At 27.2% G+C, this 23,773-nt stretch overlaps 1 protein-coding gene across 1 annotated transcript in view; it reads left to right on the top strand.

Annotated features, from left to right (window-relative positions):
* Positions 1 to 23,773, top strand: part of LOC107448013 (atrial natriuretic peptide receptor 1) — a 250,934-nt gene that overhangs the window by 180,170 nt on the left and 46,991 nt on the right. Inside the window, exons 10-14 of the mRNA XM_043057664.2 lie at positions 3,392 to 3,469; positions 13,191 to 13,295; positions 16,346 to 16,417; positions 16,497 to 16,662; positions 18,444 to 18,596. Of these exons, the coding sequence (XP_042913598.1) occupies positions 3,392 to 3,469; positions 13,191 to 13,295; positions 16,346 to 16,417; positions 16,497 to 16,662; positions 18,444 to 18,596 (574 nt within the window). The remainder of the gene's footprint in view (positions 1 to 3,391; positions 3,470 to 13,190; positions 13,296 to 16,345; positions 16,418 to 16,496; positions 16,663 to 18,443; positions 18,597 to 23,773) is intronic.

Here is a 23,773-nt window from a genome sequence, read left to right as displayed (position 1 = left end):
CTAAATAAAAAATTTAAAAAAAAAAAGGTTTTAAATGCGATTCTACTACTTTTCCTTTCAAACCAGATTGAAAAGATTTTTAAGTTCCCCATGGAAAAATATTTTCACCCGCCAATTAACAAATGACTGAATAAAATTAATAATGTAAGTAAAATGTAAGAGAAAAAAAATAGTCTCCTAAGGAAGCAGTTCTTAGACCATAACTGAAAAGATAGAAAAGAAGCAATTAAAACTTAAAGTGTCGCCTTCAAAATTAGAATTTTTTACTAGAATAATTCTTATTCGAATAGAATTTTTTTTTGAAATTTATTTGTCTAAGAAAATGTAGAGATCTTAGAAAAAATTGATTTAAAAGGAATAATGTTTTTTTCTTCTTTAAGACATATCCAACTCACTGTAGGCTAGTAAATATTCATGGTAAAACTGAGACCAGTATTTAACTAGTATTGGGAAAGCTTGGTGATATTGATAATATTCAAATTCATTCCATTTATATCTAGAAATTTTAAAGAAACATTTTTGGTTTTACAGTATAAAAAGAGGTAAAATATTTATTTTATATAAAAAAAAAAATTAAAAAAAAAATTCAGTGTAATTTTATGATTAATATCGATAAATTTTTAACCAATTAAAAAAATAAAATTTTTCATAGTGCGCAAAAAATTATGGCGTATTTGACATTAGAATTAATATAACATTTAAATCTGAACTCACGAACAAAAACCACTTAAGTTACTAAACTGTGACATCATCAAAATGCTTTTTCCAAAGTTTCTTTTCTCCCTACTCACAACAGAGCCCTCTAGTAACATTAAAAGGAAACATTTTGTCCACAATTTTTACGATTATATTAATAAATCAAAAAATTCCAAATTGGATATTTTTCATTTGTATTATTTCAACACTAATTATTAATAAGTTTGTGCGAAATTTTGTCAATGCTTATAAAGCCGTGTTTCTACAAGCCTATCTGTGTGTATAACTTTAAATAAATATATATTTTCATGAAGACGAAACGTGATTAACCTACTTCCCGTTACTTAATATGCTTGTGCCTGAAAGTGCTTTTGCTAGTGCTTGAAAGCTTTTGGCCCTAAGTCCTGTAACCGTGTAGCTTACTGTGCTGATTACCATTATGAAATAATGATTTTTACAGAAACCTTCCTCGTGCTTTGAACTATCTGTATGCCAAGTTTCATAGCTTTCTGTCGGATGGTTTAGGAGTCTATAGAGGACAGACAAACAGACAGACACACATTCACTTTTATATATATAGATTGCATCGAAAATGTAGAAACTTATTTTATGGATGACTTTCTAGTCTCAAAATCAATATGTGTATGAAACTCTTCTCGATTGGCAATTAAATACTTTTTATACATATCCCCAAATAAGAGTTACTATTCGTTGCACTTAGTTGTCATTTGTGTTTTCCATTTTAATAAGTGCGAATTTAAATCAAATATTTTTCCAGCCTCGAAATAGCTTCAGAAAGAGGCAAACATATTGACTTTGCCCAGAAATAGATTCTTCTCAATATTATGAGTTAATTCTCAGAGCCCGTTAAGAGTGACATATTTTATGGGAAACTCGATGAAGACTGTTTTTAAGGAAATTTAAAGCAGGAATGTATGCACATACATGTTAAAAATATTCATTCAACTTTTAAAAATATATCGTTCTGCTTGAAATGAATTATGATTTACTATTAGGCATTTTGAATTTTTTAAAAATATTTTCATGCTTCATATAATTTTAGCTTTAAAAGCAGAAAATAACTCTGCAGTCGTTTTGTTACATAAAATTTATTCCTTTTGGTTATTTGAACTTAGTTTTGACGTTTTAGAGAAATCATTCTTCGATTTATTGATTGGTTCCATTAATTTCGTTTATCTTTTTTTCTTCATTTTAATTTTTATTGAAAATGTGCTATATGAAAGTTGCTTTAACAAACTTTAAAGTTATTAATAATAATTTATGCATACTTGAAAACATTTATTTTGTCTCATACTTGAAATGGGAGAAAGATTAGTATGATTCCAGCCCCTCCAAAAAAACACGACGTTCCTCATCAGAAGTAACATATGAATATATGGGAATGATATAAACTTAGAAACAGTTAAATGATAAAAGCTTGGTTCTCACCTTTCGTTAACCATGCGTTGTCCTGACAGTGCAGGGCTTTCATTTTCATGTCCTTCATGATCAATGTTAGTGAGGCAATTTTTTATTTGTCGGTGAGCAGCAGCAAACTGAAGGTAAGGTTCTCTTGTAATGCTGTGTGTGATTTCTAATAATCGTATCAATGAAAATATATAAAATAATTAAGAAGATATGCAACTATACTAATATCCCAAAATTATATGATACTATTACTATGAAAAAATACTACATATGAAAAAATGTAGGACAGATGTATATAAACGCAATTATACATTAGCACTAAGCTAATTTGCGCAATAATATATTCTAACCAATGTCCAGAATGAACAAAAATAGTTAGTTGAGGTTTGGTGGAAACAATACAAATGTTCCGATTTTATTTTAATATTCCCAAGTTTTTCTCGATTACTTTAAAGAAAATGCGTTCAGCCGCAAAGGCAATCAGCAATCATAGTTAACTTAGTTAACTAAAACTAATAGTTAACTAATAACTAATTAAAATAATAATAGATGCTTAATAAAAACATTATAAATGCTTTAACTCTATTTTATTGTTCCTGCACTTTTCTTATTTTCACTTTATAATTGTAGTCATTATGTCTAGTGCTAACACGTACAGTATGTATGATACATGAATGGTAGCAGAATTTACGGAATGGATTTGTAGCACTATTTTCATTAATTCAAATTTAAATACATTTGACAGTTTACATTTGATATTTCAGATAAAGTTTAATATTGCACATTGATAATATCTGTGCCAATTGTACATACAACAAAATCAATACACATATGTAGTAGGAAGCAAAATTTCAAGGCCCTTATACTAGAAAACTTTATGTTTTCACTTATTTGCTTTTTAAAAAGATAGAGAAAATTTTGATGAAAAATAACCTGCAAATGCTTATATAATGTTTTTAATAATTAAATTACATAATGTTTAATGTTTTATGTAATGTTATTAATAATTAAATCATATAATGTTTAATGTTTTATATAATGTTTTTAATAATTAAATTATATAATGTTTAATGTTTTATATAATGTTTTTATTAATTAATTTTAATGTTTTTAATAATAGAGAAGCGAATTGCAGATTTAAAGTCAGCTATACGAAAGTATATAAGATCTGTTCAAAGATCTTATACAACAGAAATCGAAAAAAAATATTTATTCCTCAGTATAATATATAGTATTTTAATATTCCTACATTTATTTTATTTTTAAGGGTATGGTTGTAGCTATTAAGACCATCAATAAATCAAGAGTAGATATAACAAGATTATTATTACTTGAGCTCAAAAAAGTAAGTATTTAAATATATTTATAGACAAAAATAAATTTTGTTTTGCATCAATTTTTATGCACTTTAAGAAGCATTTTCTGAATTTGAAATAAATAAATATACATCTTGGTGCATTCGGGAAAATAAATATTTTAATATTATTTGTTCCAAACTGTTTTTCTAAGATATTGGTTTTTTCTACTGGGCATTTACTCGATATTTATTTTTTATATTTACGAACAAAAGTAGAGCTTGAGAAAAATCAATCCAAGGAAATCTGAAATTCAGTTAAAAATCTATTTTTGTCGCTTTTAAAGTAAGCATTTTATAAAACTTTAACTCAGTTTATATATTTCTTTAGTAGCATTTCATCAGATTTTATTTATTTATTTATTTGTTTTATTGTTTGATATATATTCAGCTTGTGAAATATTGTGATTTTAATAATTTGCAAAATATTATGTACTGAACAGAAGAATTTAAAACATTTGCAGGAGGAAAGTATAAGCTAATAAATATGCTGCATGAATTTTTTTATAACATAAGTGATATTTTATATAATCTTTTATAACATCTTAATATTTAAATAATATTTTATAATTTCTTCCTGGGAATCATTCAAGATGTTTTCCTTTGAGCAATTAGAAATTTGTAACTTTATAAGATGGATCTGACTTGCTACATGGAAATTACATAGAATTTTAACTAATGTATCTATAAATAAAAATAAGCTTTCATATTAAAATTTTTTAGTTTGATTAAAGAAATAAATTTAAATTTTTTGTGGGCAAATTATACTTTTTATAGTGCTTGTGATGTTGTCGTTTCGAAAATGAAGACATGATGACAGAATTTTCAAAAGATATCAAAGAAGAATGAATTGTTTCCAAATTTTTAAATAAATGATGATTTGATCGAAATCTTGTGTATTTTGAGGATTACTAAGTTGTCACAAATCAATTACATGAAAAATTGGTTCCTCTGAGGAGTTAATACAAGGTTAAGATGGACCGTGGTGGGAATAAACGGTTCTTGTGCAAGCGTAGACAAGAAGGACATAGGAAAGTATGGTGAAGAAAACGACGGGAATACAGAGAGAAAGAGGAATTTTGAGGAATAAATCGCTGAACTCTATTTTTAAATTTCATTTTTTATCAACATCAAAATTTGAAAATTTTGCTTTGAAACTTTTAGGGAATGTAAATAAATGTTTGTGTGATTCGGGTATATGCATATTTTTTTTAACAACTACACGATCGAAAGCTTGCTTTGAAAAACTTGGATCTTGACTTTTTTTTTTTTTTCTCAAAATGAGATTTCATGGAGGAAAGCCGTTTTACCCCCCTGATCTTCTTTTATTCTTAGCCATCGGAAAAGCATTAAAAATGATAACATAATGAATTATAAAATCTTTAAGATTTATGTGTCCTTCTTTAGATTGAAGCAATAAAGAAAAAAGAAAACAATGGAAATAAAACTATGGCCACCGAAGCCGAAGTCTTCAGGGGGTACCAGCTCCGGAAGCCATAGAACAAAATCTTTTCAATTGAGAGAGCCAGGCAAATATCAAAATACAAAAACTCACAGTTAAAAGCTGTTTGACCAGTTTACTGTGAGCTTTTGCATTTTTATTTTTGTATTATCTTCTTAAGATTTTGTTTGAAAAATCTCTTCTAATTTGATGTATTTTCTGGACTTTTGCAAAACCTTCGGGGTATTGAGGGAGCAAATTTTGACATTTGTCTGGCTCTCTCAATAGAAAAGGTTTTGTTCTATGGCTTCCGGATCTGGTACCCCCTGAAGACGTCGGCTTCGGTGGCCATATTTTTATTTCCATTGTTTTCTTTTTTCCTTATTGATTCAATTATTCTTCCTTTGAAAATACTGCTGCATTGTGCGTTTTTTACAAGGAAAGTTCTGTTATTATAGAATTTAATATTTTGTATTCTTTTATTCCTTCTTTAGATGTCTCTACGTTAATGTATCAGAATTTGTTTTTTTTAAATAGTAAACTTTTATTCTTAACGCGTTGCAAAAATTTTTCAATATTATTGGTATTGATTTTACAATTTCTATATTTCTTTGTTTTTTTTCAAATTAAGCATAAATTATTTTAATTTTTTTGTTTATCTCATGCCTTTTTTATTCATTTATTTGCTATTTTTAATTAAAGAATATAAAACTTTTAATGACTTTAACATGTAAAATTTTTAATTCGTTATTTTCAGCATTGATTTTATTATTTTTATATTTCTTTCTTTTTTCAGAAATATAAGCTTAAATTATTCTGAAATTTGTGTTTATCTTATTTTTTTTTCGAATATTTTTTTTTTATTCTTTGAGAAAAAGCTATCTTTCTCACCCAAAGTACAAATAATGTAGTTTTGCTATTTATCATCCTTTTAATCCCATTATATAAGATAGCATAAGAAAAGTGTACACATGAAAAGTGACACAAAGCATTATAAGAAAGCTGTGAAGGAGAGTAAAACATGCTTTTTTTCAAAGAAATTTATATATACAATTATAAACAGAACAGAATATAAAATTTAAATCAGGGCTACTGTTCTTTTTATAGCTTCGGCATGATCAAAAGTTCTCTAGCCAATTACTTAAATACTGAACTTTACTTTACTGAAAATCATATCACTATTAATTAGTTTTCATTAGAGGAAAAAATAATTAAACCTTAACAATATTCGATTCTTATAGGAAAAATCTTATTCTGGAATTTTTAATGTTACTATTAAGTAAAGGAAACTGTGATTTTGAATTTTGTGTTAAATATACAAAGAAAATGCCTTCGTTTTATCGCGAAAAAGTAACAAATATTTGAGCTAAAATCAATATTCTAAATACATTACTTTTAAAAGCGCATTTTACATAGTGCAGATATTTATATATATACAGCGGATATTTATAAATAAATACATATTCATTTTAAAATGTTTCAGATAAATTTCGATAGATGGCAATATGAAACTGCATTGTTTTTCGGCAATATGAAAGTACAAGTTTTTAAACACTTATTTTTAAATTACTTTTTAAACTTTGTTTACACTCTGTCCATTTTATTATTATGCAGATCTTGTTTTCAGGTTTGCAATATTACGCATGTTTTTGAAAATCTAATTTTCTTTCCTTCAATAAAATAAACATTGATCGATTGATAGAAATTAAAAAAAAATAAATAATAGTATTTAGCATTGATCTGGGAACTAAATTTTGTTTTTAATGTTCTCAGATAAAACTATTTACAGGATTAACTAATTGTTTTATTGAAATTACACTTGCTTGTCAAAACTTTTTGGTATTGAAATTATGCTGTTTTTATATCAAAAGCAAGTATTTCTTATTAGTGCATATAGATGGCGCAGAAACAAGTGTTCTATTTTAATTTCGTTGCTCGCATGCAATTATTTATATATTTAGGTAATTTACAAGAAATGTTAATAATTTTTTAAAGAATTCGGAAAATGATATTTGAAATGAAATAGAATTTTTAAATTGTTTTAAAATATTACAATAATAAAAGTTCTTTTCCTTTAAAAGCATGACAGTAGTTAGCTTTGAAAAATGGTTTCATCTTATTTCAAAAGATGGCAGCACCATTAACTATTATTTAAAACTGTGAAAGTTTTTTGTTATATATTTTGAATGCTTTTAATTCTTATTATATATTTTGAAGGGGATGGGGAGAGATAAAAGAATGAAAAAGAAGAGAAAAAGAAAATGAACAAAAATATGATTTTCTCTTGAAAATAATTTTTTAAAATTATCGTTTATCAACGTTTTTTACTTATTTTTTTATAATTTTTATTTTTATTTTCAACTCTAACTTATTTGTTATAATTCACTTTATAACAAAAAAAAAGAAAAAACTTAAATTTTTTAAACAAACCAAGTCTAAAAGTTTTACTTTTATAGGAAAATATAAATTAAAAGAATAGAGCTAATAAATTAAATTAAATAATTGTGTAGCAAATAATTTTATTGTATAACTTTTTTATATATTTATTTTTGGTCTATTAAATTTTTTTGCAGTGTAAAACATTTACTAATTTAAAAAGTTAATTTAAAAATAATCCATTTTCCATGTATGCTCATTATCTAATTTTAGTTCTACTTTAAATTTAGGAAATTTTTTTTTATCACATAAGTTGTTTGATAAGTAATTGATTTTAATATTTTGAAATTCGATCTTTTACATTTTCAATATTTATAACAAAATATTAGCATTAGAACATAGAAAAAGCTCATTTAATGCCTGCTTATTATGCAATTTAAACTTAACTTTAAATTTTAGTAGCGTTTATCATGTAAGTCATCTGAAAACACAATAAAGATTCTTAACTAATTATTATGCTTTTTCTTTTCTTTTTTAAACTACAAAAATACAATACTCAAGCATAATCTCTAATGTCATGAACTTTGGTATCGAAATTAATCAAATTCTCTCTTTATATCCTGTTATTAAAATATTTAGGAATAGTTTCAGTCCATATCTTCTGCAGGGTTTGCACGGAACCACAGAGGAGCTCTATGGACAAATCAAGGGCAAAACTTTTTTCATTAGGGAAGCCGTAAAATATTGACTAGCTAGATAAGATGTCTTATATCTAAACTAATATTTGTTTTAATAATTATTCATGTATCCATCTTTAAACATTCAACAGTTCATCTTCAATCATAGATGATATATGGTAATGTTTACGGTAACAGGTGTTGCAATACCATATATCTTTGTAATAGCAATACCATGTAGATGATATATGGTATTGTTTATGGAAGCAGTCTGTTACACAAATATTTAGTTGAAACGGGATATTTTGACCTTATATTTTAAATTTCATATTTGTCTTTTTTAAAAGAAAAATATAACTATGAGAAAATTGTCTAACAATGTTGAAAATAATGTATTTATATTGTATTTATTGTATTTATATTGTATTTATAAATATTGTCGAATATTGTGTAACATGTCATGATAGTATTAAAAAATTTAGATATAGACCCTTTCATATTCGTTAATACTTATCAATGAATCATGCATTCATTAGTTCTAACTTTGTTTTCCCGCTTTAAATCAGTTGTAAGTCAATAGTTTTAAATTAAAAATGCATACTGCTAACTACCTACAAATGAAGAAAATATTACATGCGATGATATTTTTTCTTAAAAATTCAGATTTATACTATCATAATCCTATCTTATCCATTAATGTATATTAATGAAGAATATTATAATAACTTTAAATGTTCTCAAATTTCTGAAAAGTTATTTTCGCCTCATTTAACAGCAATAGGAACAGACATATTTGCCGAATTCTTTCAATTATTTTATTTTTCAAATTTTGAAATCGTATTGTTTCTTTCCTTTAAAATAACTAGCATATTTGCAGATTGGCAATGCGAATAGGATTTGATATAACTGAATATGCAATAAGTTGATATATGACTCGAATGAAGAATAATTGATGTACTCAATCAGTCTTTCATTAAACCAGTTGTTTCACAGTATTTTAATGCAGTAAAAATAAAAATTTAGTTAATTTCATAGTGTTTTTGTCAAAAATTATAATGATTAAAAAAAGAAGTTCAGAGCTCAAAATAAAAAAAAAAGAAAATGTTAATAACTTTTGATCGGATTTTCATGTTCTATAGCATGTACTTATTGGCGAGACGAAAGTATTTAAGTTTCAAATTAATTTGGGAAAACGATATTTATTCTATAAAAACAAAAAAAAAGTACTTTCTCTGAAAAAAAAACTTAAACTTTGTTTTTCCTTAACCTTTAAATTAGCAATAGAGCAGCCGCAATCTAGAAAAAAAAAAATGGTTCAAATATTTTGTCAAAGGGAGGTTGTCAAAAGTTTATTACTTTTCATGCTAATTTCCTTCTTTTTCTTCTTCTTTTTTTATCTTATGCATTTTGCCACAGCTCGGAAACTTGTCAGGTGAATCGGATAAAAAAGAAAGTATGCACATTTTCACAAAACTTGTTTATCTAAATAAAACGTTAAAAAAGTTTTATTCATAATTATTTAGTACATATTAATAACACTTAATACATATATATCGTTCATAATTGGTAAATCAGTTTTTACACATAATGATATCATTAAAAAAATTTTTAATGACGCTGAATATTAATCATCGATTCGATTTTCCCGACCCTCACGGAAGTGACATTTCCACAACAAGAAAAGAACACTGAGTAAAATTAAAATCCCTAGCTAAAAATCGCATAAATTCCATAACATTCTGATGACAATGATGGTATTACCCTGATGAATGGGCGATTTCCATCACCGACCAATTTACTGTGATGCAGAGAGTGGTCGAATTTAGATAAATAATAATTTTTTTCAAAGAAAACTTGCAAACTAAATTTAGATACATTAATATACATTAATATTAAACTTCATCTTAAGAAAATATTAATTTGACTGTATCATTTCATCAACTAAAAAATCATTTTTAGGCATTCAAGAAAACTTGTATAATAATTTTTGTAATTACTTTTTAAGTTAACAGAGGATATTCAGATAATTCTTTTTTACGTTATTTAACATTCCATTAGACGCTCTCTTCACCCTTCACTATTTTCGAACAATAATTTTAGGAGATTAAGTAGGAAAATTCTATTTTAATTAAAGGAGATAACGCGATTAATTAAATTTTTTTTTAAAGAAAGCGGCTAGGATTATAAAAACCAAACGTAATTCGTCTCTATACTGTATAACTTAAATATTCTCGAAAGCTAGTAGCTTGAATAATCCCAAAATTTTTAAAAAAAATTTTTAAAAAAAGGATATGTTTTACAAATGTATAATTTAAGATCATTAAACATGGAGTTTCAATTTTGAAAATTAGTCGTATTAAATATTCTAAAGCATAGAAATTATATAGGAATATTTATAAGCAGAAAACTTCATTCAATTTTTAAATTATGATAGACTTAAGTTTGTATATATATATTGTTATTATTATAGCTTGTATATATATANCTAATGAAAAAAATGAAATAAAGTAAAATAGATAAAACGTTATTGTGAGCAAAAAAGAGGCATCAATTTAACTTCTGAGTATCAAGTTGCATTGCTGTAGTCCTCTTTGGGATTTCTTCTTTCTCTGTGTTGCATTTCTATATCATTTTTTGCTTCAATGAGCAGTGGAACGATTTGAGATAATAGCATGATACCCTATATATAGAACATCGATCGATTGATAATGAAGATTTAAACATATTCACTCACGTCCAGATTTGAAAATTTTCTCCTTTTTATGTATGTTTTACTTACTTCTTTTCACATTTTATGAGCTATTACGCAGAAAGTGTTATTACGTTTTCAGTAAACAGAATAGTTTGGCAAAATGTTTTGTTGATAGTTAGGCGAAATGACTAGGGAATTTTTGAATCACGCAGAAAAAGTTTTGTTTCTAGCTTTTGTTTGAAAATTTGTTTAAGCAATAATGTTTAAAGAAATTGTTTAAAAATATTTCTGCTAATTTTTGTAAGTACGACAGAATAAAATAAATTTATGTTTGAATAAATTAATGAAATCTAGTATAAAGGGAGATTGCAAAAGTTTCTCCCATTGAATGACATTTGTTTTTCTAGATGATGTTATAGAGAAAAACGTCGTTTAATAATTGATTGTAATAGAATTTTAAAAACATGATCTTCAATGTTTTTTAAATTTTGTAGGATACTGTATTATTTATATCTGTTATTTAAAAAAAATGACATTCCATACATTTTTGCAAATGTCTGCATTATATACGGAGTATATAAAAAAATGCTTGGAAACGCATTGAATTTTTTTTTATTTTATTCAATGATACTAAACTCGATCTATCATACCTAGCCTCTAAGACACCTTTTGTGATGTGCAACTTAAAAATTTAAAATATGAACCCTCATTTCTTATTGTAGATACAGATTCTCCAGGAAAAAGATAACCCTATTTATGTTGTAGGTTTATGCATTTTGCTTCACAGATAGCGCTGTATCCGAGAGAAATTAAATGGAAGTTTAAAATGGCGAATCTCAAGACCTATAAGATTAAGAACATAAAATTGAAACGTTTAAAAAAAATAAAATTTTTATTTAGAAAAAATTACCGAAACTTTTTATATTTTTTTTATTTACTTTTTTAAACTGATATCAGATACCACCATTTTAATCAGCCTGTACTCTATTTTTATTTTCTCGGTTACATCGGCAACTGCGAAGCAAAATGCATATACCTATAACTCAAATAAAATCTGCAATGAAAAATGGGTTTTCATATTCAAAATTTAAGTGGTCTCACTCCCAGGAATTGGAGAAAATTCGATATTATTGGATTACTTTAAAAAATATTGAATGCGTCTAGTTTTACTTTTTTCATCCAATGTATATTTCTCGAGATATTTGTTCATTTCCAAACTCTGTTACACTCCGTATATAATTATTATTATTATTGAAATATTAACTGATTATCAACTACTGTACAACATTGAATTTAAATTATATCATGATTAAAATTTTATTTTCACAATTAATATTTCTCATATTTTAAGGATTTTATGTAAGAAAGCAATGATTATATCTATTATCATTTATTAAAGCACTTTAATTATTAGACTTCGTAAATAGAAGAAAGTACTGATTTAAAATGAAATCCCAAACTAATGTTTAGAAATTTCAAAAATTCAAGAATGAGTTCTAAATTATATAATTGCGCATTTAAAATACTATATTTTTTCTGTCCCCACATTATTGTTCCTATATCCCACACATTCCACTATATCCCGCATTACTGTTTAAATATTTGTTTTTAGATAAATTTTCCCTGTAATATTATTTCGAAAAAAAAATATATTTGAAAAGATCAAGACAGGTTTTTAGTGAAATGCTAGCATATATTTAGAAAAAAAAATTTAAGCTGTAGGTGGTGTAGGTGGTTCTGTTTAAAAGATGGAAATAAAACAAATTATCTTTCAAATTAACTTAAAATACTTCAATTCCTTCAAAATAAATTTTACTTAGCTGAAGATTTCATAGATTTGATTTTAATTCATAAATTCGACGCTGTTACCGAAGGAAAAGAGGTATTAGAAAGAACATAGAATATTGTTCCTTTGTAACACAGAAAATATCTAATTACTTCGTAATAAAATAAATTATTAATGAAACGCGTGTCAAAAAGAAGTTTATGAAATGCCACATTTTATTTATTTTTCTCTGATTAAATTTAAATGGATACAAAATATTTTAATTTAGAATAATTTTTTTTTCTTGGATTGTGATTTATTTTTATTTCTCAGATAAGTCAACCCTTTATGACGACTTTTTTTTTTCTAGGAATATTATATTCACGCATAGTTCCCCAGATTTGACCTCTCATCTTGGAACCACGCAAACATTTAATGTTATCTTCATTTATGTAAAAAATGCCCTTTAATGTTTTTTTTCCTTTGTATTTTGAAAAATTATCAGTGCACAAACCACAGGTGGAAAAATAGCGTCCCATCTATATTTAATAATTAATGAAGTTGTACGAAGTATACTTTAACGAAATCAAAAACGCCATATTTTCAGAGAACAGACTTTTAAAATCTTTTGTAATGTTTCTTATAAATACCTCTTAATTTAAGTTTTTATTGCTTTTTTTTAATATCATTTCAATTTTATTGAATAACATATCATCACATATTACGTTTTAATATCATTCATACTATTTCAATCTCATTAGATGAAAGATTTACAGCATGAACATATCGTGCGATTTGTGGGTTGCTGTGTGGACCCTCCTCATTGCTGTCTAATTACGGAATACTGCCAGAAAGGAAGCCTTCAAGTAAGGATAAACAGTGTCCAAACTCTTATATTACCACCATTACATGAAGTACACTGTCAAAAATAATGAACCAAATCACGGTAAAAAGTATCGGCAAAAAGTTCCCAGTACTTTTTACTGTAAAATCTATTTTTACGAGAACATGTTAAGAAACAAAACTCTGATGTACCGTAATTTTTACAGTAATAATTACCGCAAAATCACTGAATAACTCCAATTAAATAAATATAACTGTAAAAATTACGGTATAATATTTTAAGGAAAAAATGGTGCCCCCAAAGTGGCGGTACTTTTTACCGAAATTTAATCCAGACTTTTTACAGTGTATAAAAGCTGCACAAATCGTATTATTTGTAATGAATATTGAATATTAATTAAAATATTACTGCCTAATGCAAGGAATAATCTCTCGACGAATTACAATATTTTAATACTAAAACTTAATTCATTTTGTTTGTGCACTGTAAAAAATTCTGATGATTAAGGTATAAAGTACCGGCACGTTGGGTATATCATTCGTAAGGTCCATTTTTCCGTAAAATTGATCTTTATTGTAAAATATTGTACCGTAATTTTAACAGTATTAATCATCTAATTAGTAGAGTAATTCGAAGATTTTACAGTAATTATTACTGTGAAAACAGTAGTTATTACAGTGAAAATTACGATATATCATATTTTTGTTCTGTAACATGTTCCTATAAAAATAGATTTTATGGTAAATAGTTCCGCCGTTCTGAGTTCTAGTTCTTTTTTACCGTAATTTGATTCAGCTATTTTTACAGTGTACACAGTCATTTCTATTATTAATATTAATTTGTTATTTTTGACTTTTTTCTAACTTAAAACTCCTTTTTATTGTTCTTTTTTTAATGCAAATATGTAATGCGCGAACTTATTTGAATTTATATAAGTATAAAAATTTCTATATTTGATAATGTTACCCGATGAAGGTAAATATTTTATCAGATTAAATTCATAGTTACTATATGAACTACAAAAAAGGTTCTTGAAAGATGTATTATTTGTGATGAATTCTGGATGTTGACTGAAATATCATTGTCTAACGCAGAGAATAATCTCCCAAAGAATTATGCTACTTTAATATTTATTCCAGCTAAATGTGAACGACGCATGCAGTTTAATATTGCTACATTATAGTTTCACGATATTAAAATTTTAATAAAGTTATTTCACTAACTTTGTTGAAATTTTAATAAACTACAGAATAATGCAAATTTATTGTGCAAGGAGCGAAGTATCATATTTCCATATCAAATAAATTTAATTCCGCAGGTGCGTCATTGGGGAACTATAAAATACAGTGAGGCATATTATACGCTATGTACACTGAAAACTTCAGTATCGTAATAGGAATATGTTAAGCTATTTTTAATAATTCAGTGAATAAATGCTTAATTTGAGTGGATGATGTTTGATGTTTTGTTATTTTCTAATAACATTTATTTTTGATCCTTTACTGCAAAAAGCTTTTCTTGGACATATAGCCTTTGGATGAAAATAGTTTCAAAAGTTTTAGAAACTTGAATTATATTATTTTAACTGGAAGAGTGTTTGAAATAAAATATTCAAAACAGTAGAAAAATATGATAAATACTTAAATATCCTTTGCATCAAAAATGCAAATCTAATATCTTGAAAATTCTTTTACAGATTCCCAAAGACATAAATGGACAGTGATGTTTAAAGGAAAAAAAAATACTTTATGCTCTTCATTAACTTAAAATGCATCAAAATAATAATTTTAACGATTACTTTAACAAAATGATTCAAAGTGATTTGTATATGTGTGAGATATAAGGGAATAGTTTAGCGAAATAAATTTTTATAGAAAGAAGAAACATAATAGATACAAAAAAAGTTATAGGAAAGCTACGTGAACCTTAACATATAATAGTTTATTCTTTCTCCCAAAATTGCCATAATACCTTTTAATTGTATCTATTTTAAATAAATCTTAAGAAGTAAAAACCTTGTTTCATTTTTTGGAAAAAAATATTCGTTGTTTTAATCGTTTCTTAATTCCCGATATTTTTTTTCATATTTTCCAGTTTTTCCCTAATCCTTAACTCTTATGATCAATTTTTCCATGGGCATTTCTTCATAAATCAGCTAAAAGTATTCCTCTCCACTAAATTAAACAGAATAAATAAATTATCAAAATAAAAATATATCTAAGCGCACGAAGAAAAAAATATGGTCAAAACTATCAGAATAAGGTAAAATTTATCTTGTTTCTGGCTCGATTGGACGAAGAAAAAGACTTGTTAATTTGAAAAAATTAGCAATGAAAATAGTTTTATAATAAGTTATAAAATTCAGTAAATGCAGTAAAATTTGGCAGTTCTATCATGATACTTTAGATCGTAGCACAAAAACCATTTATTCGGTTACATTTACTTTATTGTTTTTTTAACCTTTGCATTTTTTAACTAAATATGCGGTATTTTAAGAGTTATAATATGAAAACCAGAATTTCTGGTAAATCATATGAACGGGGAGTTACCAAATGAATGGTTTAATAGAGGTATCTTTTAGTTTTATTACCCAAATTATGTTTTTTTTTCTTCCTTCAACGAGTTTCATTTATTAGCAAATGAGCGATGCCAACTACAATGAAAAAGGAAGTTAATAACTTTTTAATTCATACAATTTAAAATTTTATTTCATATTTGCAGCTTTGATGAATTGAAACGCATGATAGAATGTAATGATAAATCACATTTTCTAATCGATCTAGAAAGCTTGATTTAAAAAGGTACTTAAAAAACAGATCATGGTTTCCTTGAGTCTAATACTTTGTGAAAATGCTAAATTATGCCTTATATCTGTGCTAAATTATGTCAAGCACTGTCATTTTGAAATTAATCTAGAATGTTGTGAGATGCCTATTTAGAAGCAAAACACAGTGCCAAGCACTATATTGACATAAGTCTTTCAAGTATAAAGTTTTGTATCATTTTAATAATTTATATTTATTAACAATTTCCCGAAATATCGCTTTTGTTTCAAAATGTTTTCCTATGTAGGACATATTGGAAAATGAGGAAATAAAACTTGACTGGATGTTTCGTTTTAGCCTCATGCATGATGTAGTGAAAGTAAGTTCTGGATTCATTTATTTTTACAATAAATTCATTATAAAAACATATACCTAACTGCTTAAATTTCTTTTCTCAGGGAATGGCCTATTTACACAGCAGTGAGATTCGATCACATGGCAATTTAAAATCAACAAACTGTGTAGTCGATAGCAGATTTGTATTAAAAATCACAGACTTTGGTCTACATGGTCTAAGAATATATGATGAGAATGAAAATGAGGATTCGTATGCACACTGGAGACGTAAGTTTACAAATAAAATAAGGAATATCCATTTTTTTATGCATTTATTTATTTTTTCGCTCTTTTGACTCGCGTTAAATTATAGGCTTTTAACATTGCAAAAGCTTATTTTCTAAACTTTTAATATAAAAGACAGTTATTCAGGCAAAAAGTAATGAGTTAACAACATGCTAATATGCCGTTGGGGCATAATGACATTGCGTACGTTAAAAATAAATATTGCGGTGACAGGGTAGTAATTCATGATGTTCATTAAGGTAAATATGTCTGTGTGTCTGGAATTAGAAGAATTTGATGGGGAGGTTGCTGGTAGCATCGCATGGTAGTATCGCATAAAATAAATATTGCGGTGTCAGGGTAGTAATTCATGCAAAATGTTCGTTATGCCCACGCGTCTGAAACTTGCTGACTTCGAGTGTGGGGAGTTAGGTAGTAGCATTGCATACGCATAAAATAAATATTGCGGTTTCAGAGTAGTAATTCATGATGTTCATTAAAGTAAATATGCCCGTTTATCTGAAATTAGAAGAATTTGATGGGGAGGTTGCTGATAGCATAGCATACGCATAAAATAAATATTGCGGTGTCAGGGTAGTAATTCATGCAAAATGTTCGTTATGCCCACGCGTCTGAAACTTGCTGACTTCGAGTGTGGGGAGTTAGGTAGTAGCATTGCATACGCATAAAATAAATATTGCGGTTTCAGAGTAGTAATTAATGATGTTCATTAAAGTAAATATGCCCGTTTATCTGAAATTAGAAGAATTTGATGGGGAGGTTGCTGATAGCATAGCATGGTAGCATAGCATACGCATAAAATAAATATTGCGGTGTCAGGGTAGTAATTCATGCAAAATGTTCGGTATGCCCACGTGTCTGAAACTTGCTGACTTCGAGTGTGGGGAGTTAGCTGGTAGCATTGCATATGCATAAAATAAATATTGCTGTGCCAGGGTAGTAATTCATGCAATATGTTCGTTAAAGTAATTATACCCGCATGACTGAAATCAGCAGGCTTTGGGAGTGGGGAGGTAGTTGACACAAGACATGTCAACATAGCATCTCAGAAATTGTTGCGAACTTTAATATTTCTCTGCTCACTCTACAAAGAGAGTGCTCATACTATGTATTTAGTTCCAGGTATAACTTCTCCTAATGCATGACACACTAGCTTTACCCTACATGCTGGCAGACAAAAACCAAAGATGTGCTCATTGAGATATGACCGTTAACGGAACAGTGATCATAAAAAAAATTGTAAAACATTTGAATTAAACATGAAAAAAGACAACACATAAATTTCTAAATGTAATTCCAAAAACATGTTCTGGAAAATTACAGAAATTTACGCATTTTTAAAATATTATTTTATTTTATTTTATACCACACTTTCCTTTCGCATAAATACGTTGGCAAGAAGTTGGTTGTAGCTGAAAATCGTGTACTCTTAGGCAGGGAAATAATTATACTCATAAGTTCCCAAAGATTAAAATCGTTTATTATCGTAATGAAATCTCTAGTGCAAATTAATTTTAAAACTATGCGCTAGAAACGAAGCTTTAATTGGCTGAAACAATTCACGGAATGTGTTTTTTTTATAGTTTATGTAAATGGTTTTACACAAATGAAAACGAAAAGAAGGAAAGAAAATGCAGAGTAGAAAGATTAAGATGAATGCATTGATGTTTTAATTGTGTTATTATATTTAAATAAAGTTCAATTTCAGACCAAAGAAAATCTTTTAATTATTATGAGAATTTATTTTTTAAAATCATTTATAGGAAAGTTATGGACTGCTCCTGAACTTCTAAGAATGCATAATCCACCCCTGGAGGGTACACAAAAAGGTGATGTTTATTCATTCGCTATAATCGCTCACGAGATTGTTGTTCGTCAAGGAGTTTTCTTTACTATCACTGACATTTCGCCTAAAGGTATACAATGATTTTTCCAGCTTTTTCATAACCCAGCTTACAATTCAAAATATAAGTGTTAAATTACAGTGTTATAAGTGTTAAGCTCTAATAAGATATTGTGTTGTTTTCAATTGTTTCATTATATTTCACCTGGAGTTGTATTTCTTACATAAATTTCCATCTGGTTTTCTATTTCTTATGTATTCAACATGTCGTTCGATATTATTGTTGAACAATAATATTTGTTCTTCAACCTGATTTAAATCAGTTTTCAAATTTTATACAGGTATATTTACAAATATAATGTTCATACAATTAAATTTTAAATTTGTTATGAATTGCTATAAGATTTTCATCTGGTTTACTATTTGTTATACAAGTTAAGAGCGATATACCACACGGGAGCCCAAGCAAGGCAGCAAATAATTACGACGATTGATGACTATAAATATTTTTCTTTCGCTTTTATTATTTTCAATACTCTTTTTAATTTGCATCAAACGTGAATATTTCTCAATATAATTGTAAGCAAATAATTCAATGAATAAAAAAAACATAATTGAATCTAATAATAAATTGAATCTGGTAAAACATATCACACGGAGCCATTTTTAATTTAAAACAAATTACATAATATAGTCAAGAACTGTTAAAAATTCCAGAATGAATTACGGCATATAGTACTGACACTAAATGAATGAATTTGTGAAGTTCACAACTATCTAAGGACAATAAAATAAAAAATTAAAAAAATAAAAATTATAAATGGGGAAAAAATAGTTGCGTCTTTAACAGTGTTCCGTTTTTGGAACATTAACTATGTTCTGTTTATGGAACATTAGGAACATTAACGTTTAGCAAAAGTGTTTTTTTTTTCTTTCTTTTTTTTTTGCTATGGCTACTATTATTTAGATACATTTCAGTACGCTCCGTCTATCGGTACAAAATGGCATCCACATGGAAGTGCATGGAAATATATTAACGGTTCATACTTTTGGTTAAACTTAAAATTATTATATATTGACAAGATATTAATGCATATTCTCTTAGAGTACCTTAAAAAATATATCAATAAGAGCACAAATACAGGACATCTTTGGGAAATTACTTTCAATTTTCCAATTCTTTTGGCTCATCACATATCACTTTCTTGTTTGACTTTATAATAGGCGTTTCATTTTTTTAGATTTATCCGCAATTTTTTCTTGACATTTGATTTTACACTTCATTTCCCCAAATATTATTTTAAAAAACGATATGCATTACTCCAATGGCACAGAGTAACAAATATTTTCATCAATATTTCTCTTATCAATTACATAAATCTATTGGTTCATCAAGCTCTGACTGACTAATCTTTAAATCTTCCAATTCTTAATCATATTGAAAATAATAAAAGTTCTCTTTTATCGTTGTGTATTGTTGTGCTAAGTGCAAGCAAAATGTGTAAATAAGTGCAATTGACTGATAAAAAATTTTCATTCTATTTTAACTCATTCAGTAACTAACGTGTCATGGAAATAATGTAATTTACAAGAATTAGGAAGCAAAAACTATCAATGGCAAGAACCCGTTCTATATCATTGTAGGAGACACATAAAAAATTCTCCTTTGATATTCAATTTCAACTCAATCATTGTCAAATAATGCAGGAGAAAGTCTAACACCCCCTGAAAACCATGACATTATTGGAAAGAATTTCTTTTTTAATATTTACAATTTCAACAAACGAGAAAAATACTAATATTGAATGAATACATACCTTGCATGACTTTCTAAATACAGCGATAATCTTCGCCATTTTTACTCTGTTATGAGCCACCTCCAAATTTAGCAAACGTTGAACCTAGACACATTCATACCCCCCCCCATTCTTTTCTATTTCAACATTATTATTTTATCTGTCATAATAACATCTTAAATGTCATAATAACAACTGAATGAAATGCACTCAACATAACTGAATGAATCACACGGAATCTAAAAATAATTATCTTTAAGCACCAATGTTAAAAAAAGAGAACATTTAGCTTTTAACAGATGTTTTTTCTATAAAATTTTATAACAAAATTCTGAATTTGCCCTGAAATGCCCTTTATTTAAAAATTTATAACGATTGCAGACGTTTTATAAAAATTAGGCTCATAGCAGAGCGAGAATAGCCATTATCGCTCTGTTATAAACCACCTCCAAATTCAGCAAACGTTTAACCTAGACACATTCATACCCCCCCCCNTCATCCCCCCCCCCGTTCTTTTCTATTTCAACATTATTATTTTATCTGTCATAATAACAACTGAATCATAATAACAACTTAATTGTCATAAAAGCAAATGAATGAAATGCATTCATCATAACTCAATGCATCACACGGAATCTAAAAATAATTATCTTTAGGCACCTATGTTTAAAAAAGGGAACATTTAGCTCTGAACTGATGTTTTTTTCTGTAAAATTTTATAATAAAATTTTGAATTTGATGCTCTTTATTTAAAAGTTTATAGCGATTGCAGACGTTTTATAAAACTTGGAATTTTGTCAAATTATATTTCAAGCTTGGGGAAAATTTACAAATTATATCAAATTTATAAAATTTATACAAAAATATTATGCGAACAGAATAAAATTATGAGCAAAAAATACTGCACTACAAAAATACTAAGGTAAATTTGAAATGTAAGTAAAAATGTTATTCGGACTTTAATTACTCATTAATTTCAAATTCTAAATTTCTGTTCCATTATCACATAGGCAGATAAAACGGTTAATTATTTCACAGGATTCAGTGACTTCACAGTAAATACAACTTTAAGTTTTCTTAAATAAAAGAGCCGTAATTTAATCCGCAATTATTAGCAGTGTGAAAGCTTTTCATGCTTAACCTACATTCAATGACTAATTAATGCAATAGGCTTCAGTATAACTTAGTATATTTATAAACCCAAGACACGTCTAATTTTTGACATCATTGTGAATATCAAAATTAAAACTGATAATATAAATTAAATGCTTCTGTTTATGGGCAATTTAAATAGTTTTAATTTTATTCGACACAATTACTACTTACTTACTGAAAAAGATGTATGCTTAGTTGCTATTCAGCACAGATAAAATAACCCTTTTAGAATTATATCATACTTAGAGTATATAAAGTAGGTGCATAATTGAATTCCATGTTTATTTACATCGAGCAAAGTTAAATTACATTTTGACTTTATAGTATTTTCTGCTACTTATTAACACTAATTAAATTTAACATGTACGTTTCAGTGTTTTTGATTAAATATAGTATTCCCTTATTTAAGGTGAAACATTCTTACGTTTCTGTTTATTTCCTGGGCTCTGCTTAGGACAAATAATCTTTTATCGAATTTCGCCTTCGATTGTAGAATTTGAATTTATCGTTTGTTTGAAAAGCAATTTTGAATAAATAACTTTGTTACGTTTTCTAATTCTTTGGTACGTCTATTCGTTTACTGAAACAAACTGTTATACAATTCGCACAGTTTACTATTTGGGGAATAAAAGTATTGCTATTTAACAGTTTGAAATTATTTTATTATTTTGTTAATAAAATGATATTTTTAGCATGAGTAAACTTTGCTGTATTACACCCCATCTCTTTGATTTTTATTCAAATGCTAGGTTAATGCAAAATTAAAAACTTCAATTATAAATGGAGTTGAAGAAAATAGTATTTTATGTCTCTTAACCCCTTAACGATCGGTTAATTTTCAAGAAGACGGTCATAAAAGAGCCTATTTTTGTATTTGTATTACGTATTTGATTAGTGCTGAAATCTAGTTTAAAATAAACTAACTATCTACAATTACCTTAAAAAATATCCTGGTACTGCTATCTGGTGTGTAAAATGAGAAATAAAATGTTTTCCGGGCAAAAGAAATGAATTAGTTTTATTCTTATTGGCGCGTTACTACTGAACACTCCAGCCTGTCAATATCACGGGAGCGAGAAATGGCTGGCGAAAACTCACCCCATCATTTTCACGAGAGCGAGAAGGAAGGGTTAATAATTATGAGCTACAGAACAGATCGTATTAACTAAATCGAGTGTAAAATTGTGCATTTTTTAACGCACTGGAAAAGAAAAATTGGTATTTTGGGGGAGTTTTTCCTAAGCTCACTCATATAGTTGATGATGAGACGCCAACTATAGCAGAAATCAATGAGAGAAGAAATGGTGTTATAGTAAAACAAGATGTTTCCTACAAAAATTGAGTTAAATATTTCTATTATTTGGTAAAAAAAAACTTTTGGGGAGCTTCGTGTATAATTGCGCAGAACCACTCATTCATGTTAAAAAAATTATGAACAGGCACCTGCAGCGCAGAAAAAAGGACAAAAGATATGAGCCTAGAACATCGATTTAATTTTAAACAAGATGTGGTTCATTACATATTCCAAAAAATGAAAAAGTTTTTTTACCTAAAATAAAGTGTTTGATTTAGAGTGGCCAGGAAACTCTCCAGATGTTAATTCTACGGATGGGAAAGAACTCATTAAAATTGGATAGCAAATTTTGAATAAACGTACTCTAATCTATTCATTGATTCTAATACACTATTAGAATTTACATTCTAAAATTATGGTAACATAACTGACAGCAGTCTGTCCATCCAACTAAACCGTAAAGTTTACGGTTACATTTTTTTACCCTTACGGTTTTTTAACCGTTAATAACTAGCATGTTTTTGTAGGTAATGCGCATTGGGGAGTGCAGGGCAATGGGAACTTTTCATGTTTTGAAGGGAATGGATGAAATATTGTATACTGGGACTTGAATCCCATACTGTCGGTCATAAATTTGACACTTTCTCACAGTGTACAATTAAATAAATTGTTATTTAACCATTTTTCCGAGAAACTTTTAACAGTGTATGGTATAAGGATGAAGAAATAAGCAACAACTGTCAAAGCTTGGTAACATCTATTCAAAGCGAGTGAGACTGATTTAGAAAGGATGGATGCATTAGATAAGAAAAAAAAAATCAAATACAAATAAAATGATTTAAAATTCCTTATAAGTTTTCTGTTTGATATTTTTAATGCCCACACTTTTCAAAGTTTAGTGTATTAACTGCAAAACTTTACCAAGACAAAATAGTTTTTTGTGCAAAATCTACATATAAAAATACGTTGTTAAAATAAATTTCTTTTTTATTGCTTTATAAAATG

Source organism: Parasteatoda tepidariorum, chromosome 1 (assembly GCF_043381705.1).
Source record: "Parasteatoda tepidariorum isolate YZ-2023 chromosome 1, CAS_Ptep_4.0, whole genome shotgun sequence".
In the NCBI taxonomy this organism is placed as follows: domain Eukaryota; kingdom Metazoa; phylum Arthropoda; class Arachnida; order Araneae; family Theridiidae; genus Parasteatoda; species Parasteatoda tepidariorum.
The sequence above is the reverse complement of the archived record's forward strand: the minus strand, read 5'-3'. Positions and strand labels throughout refer to the sequence as shown.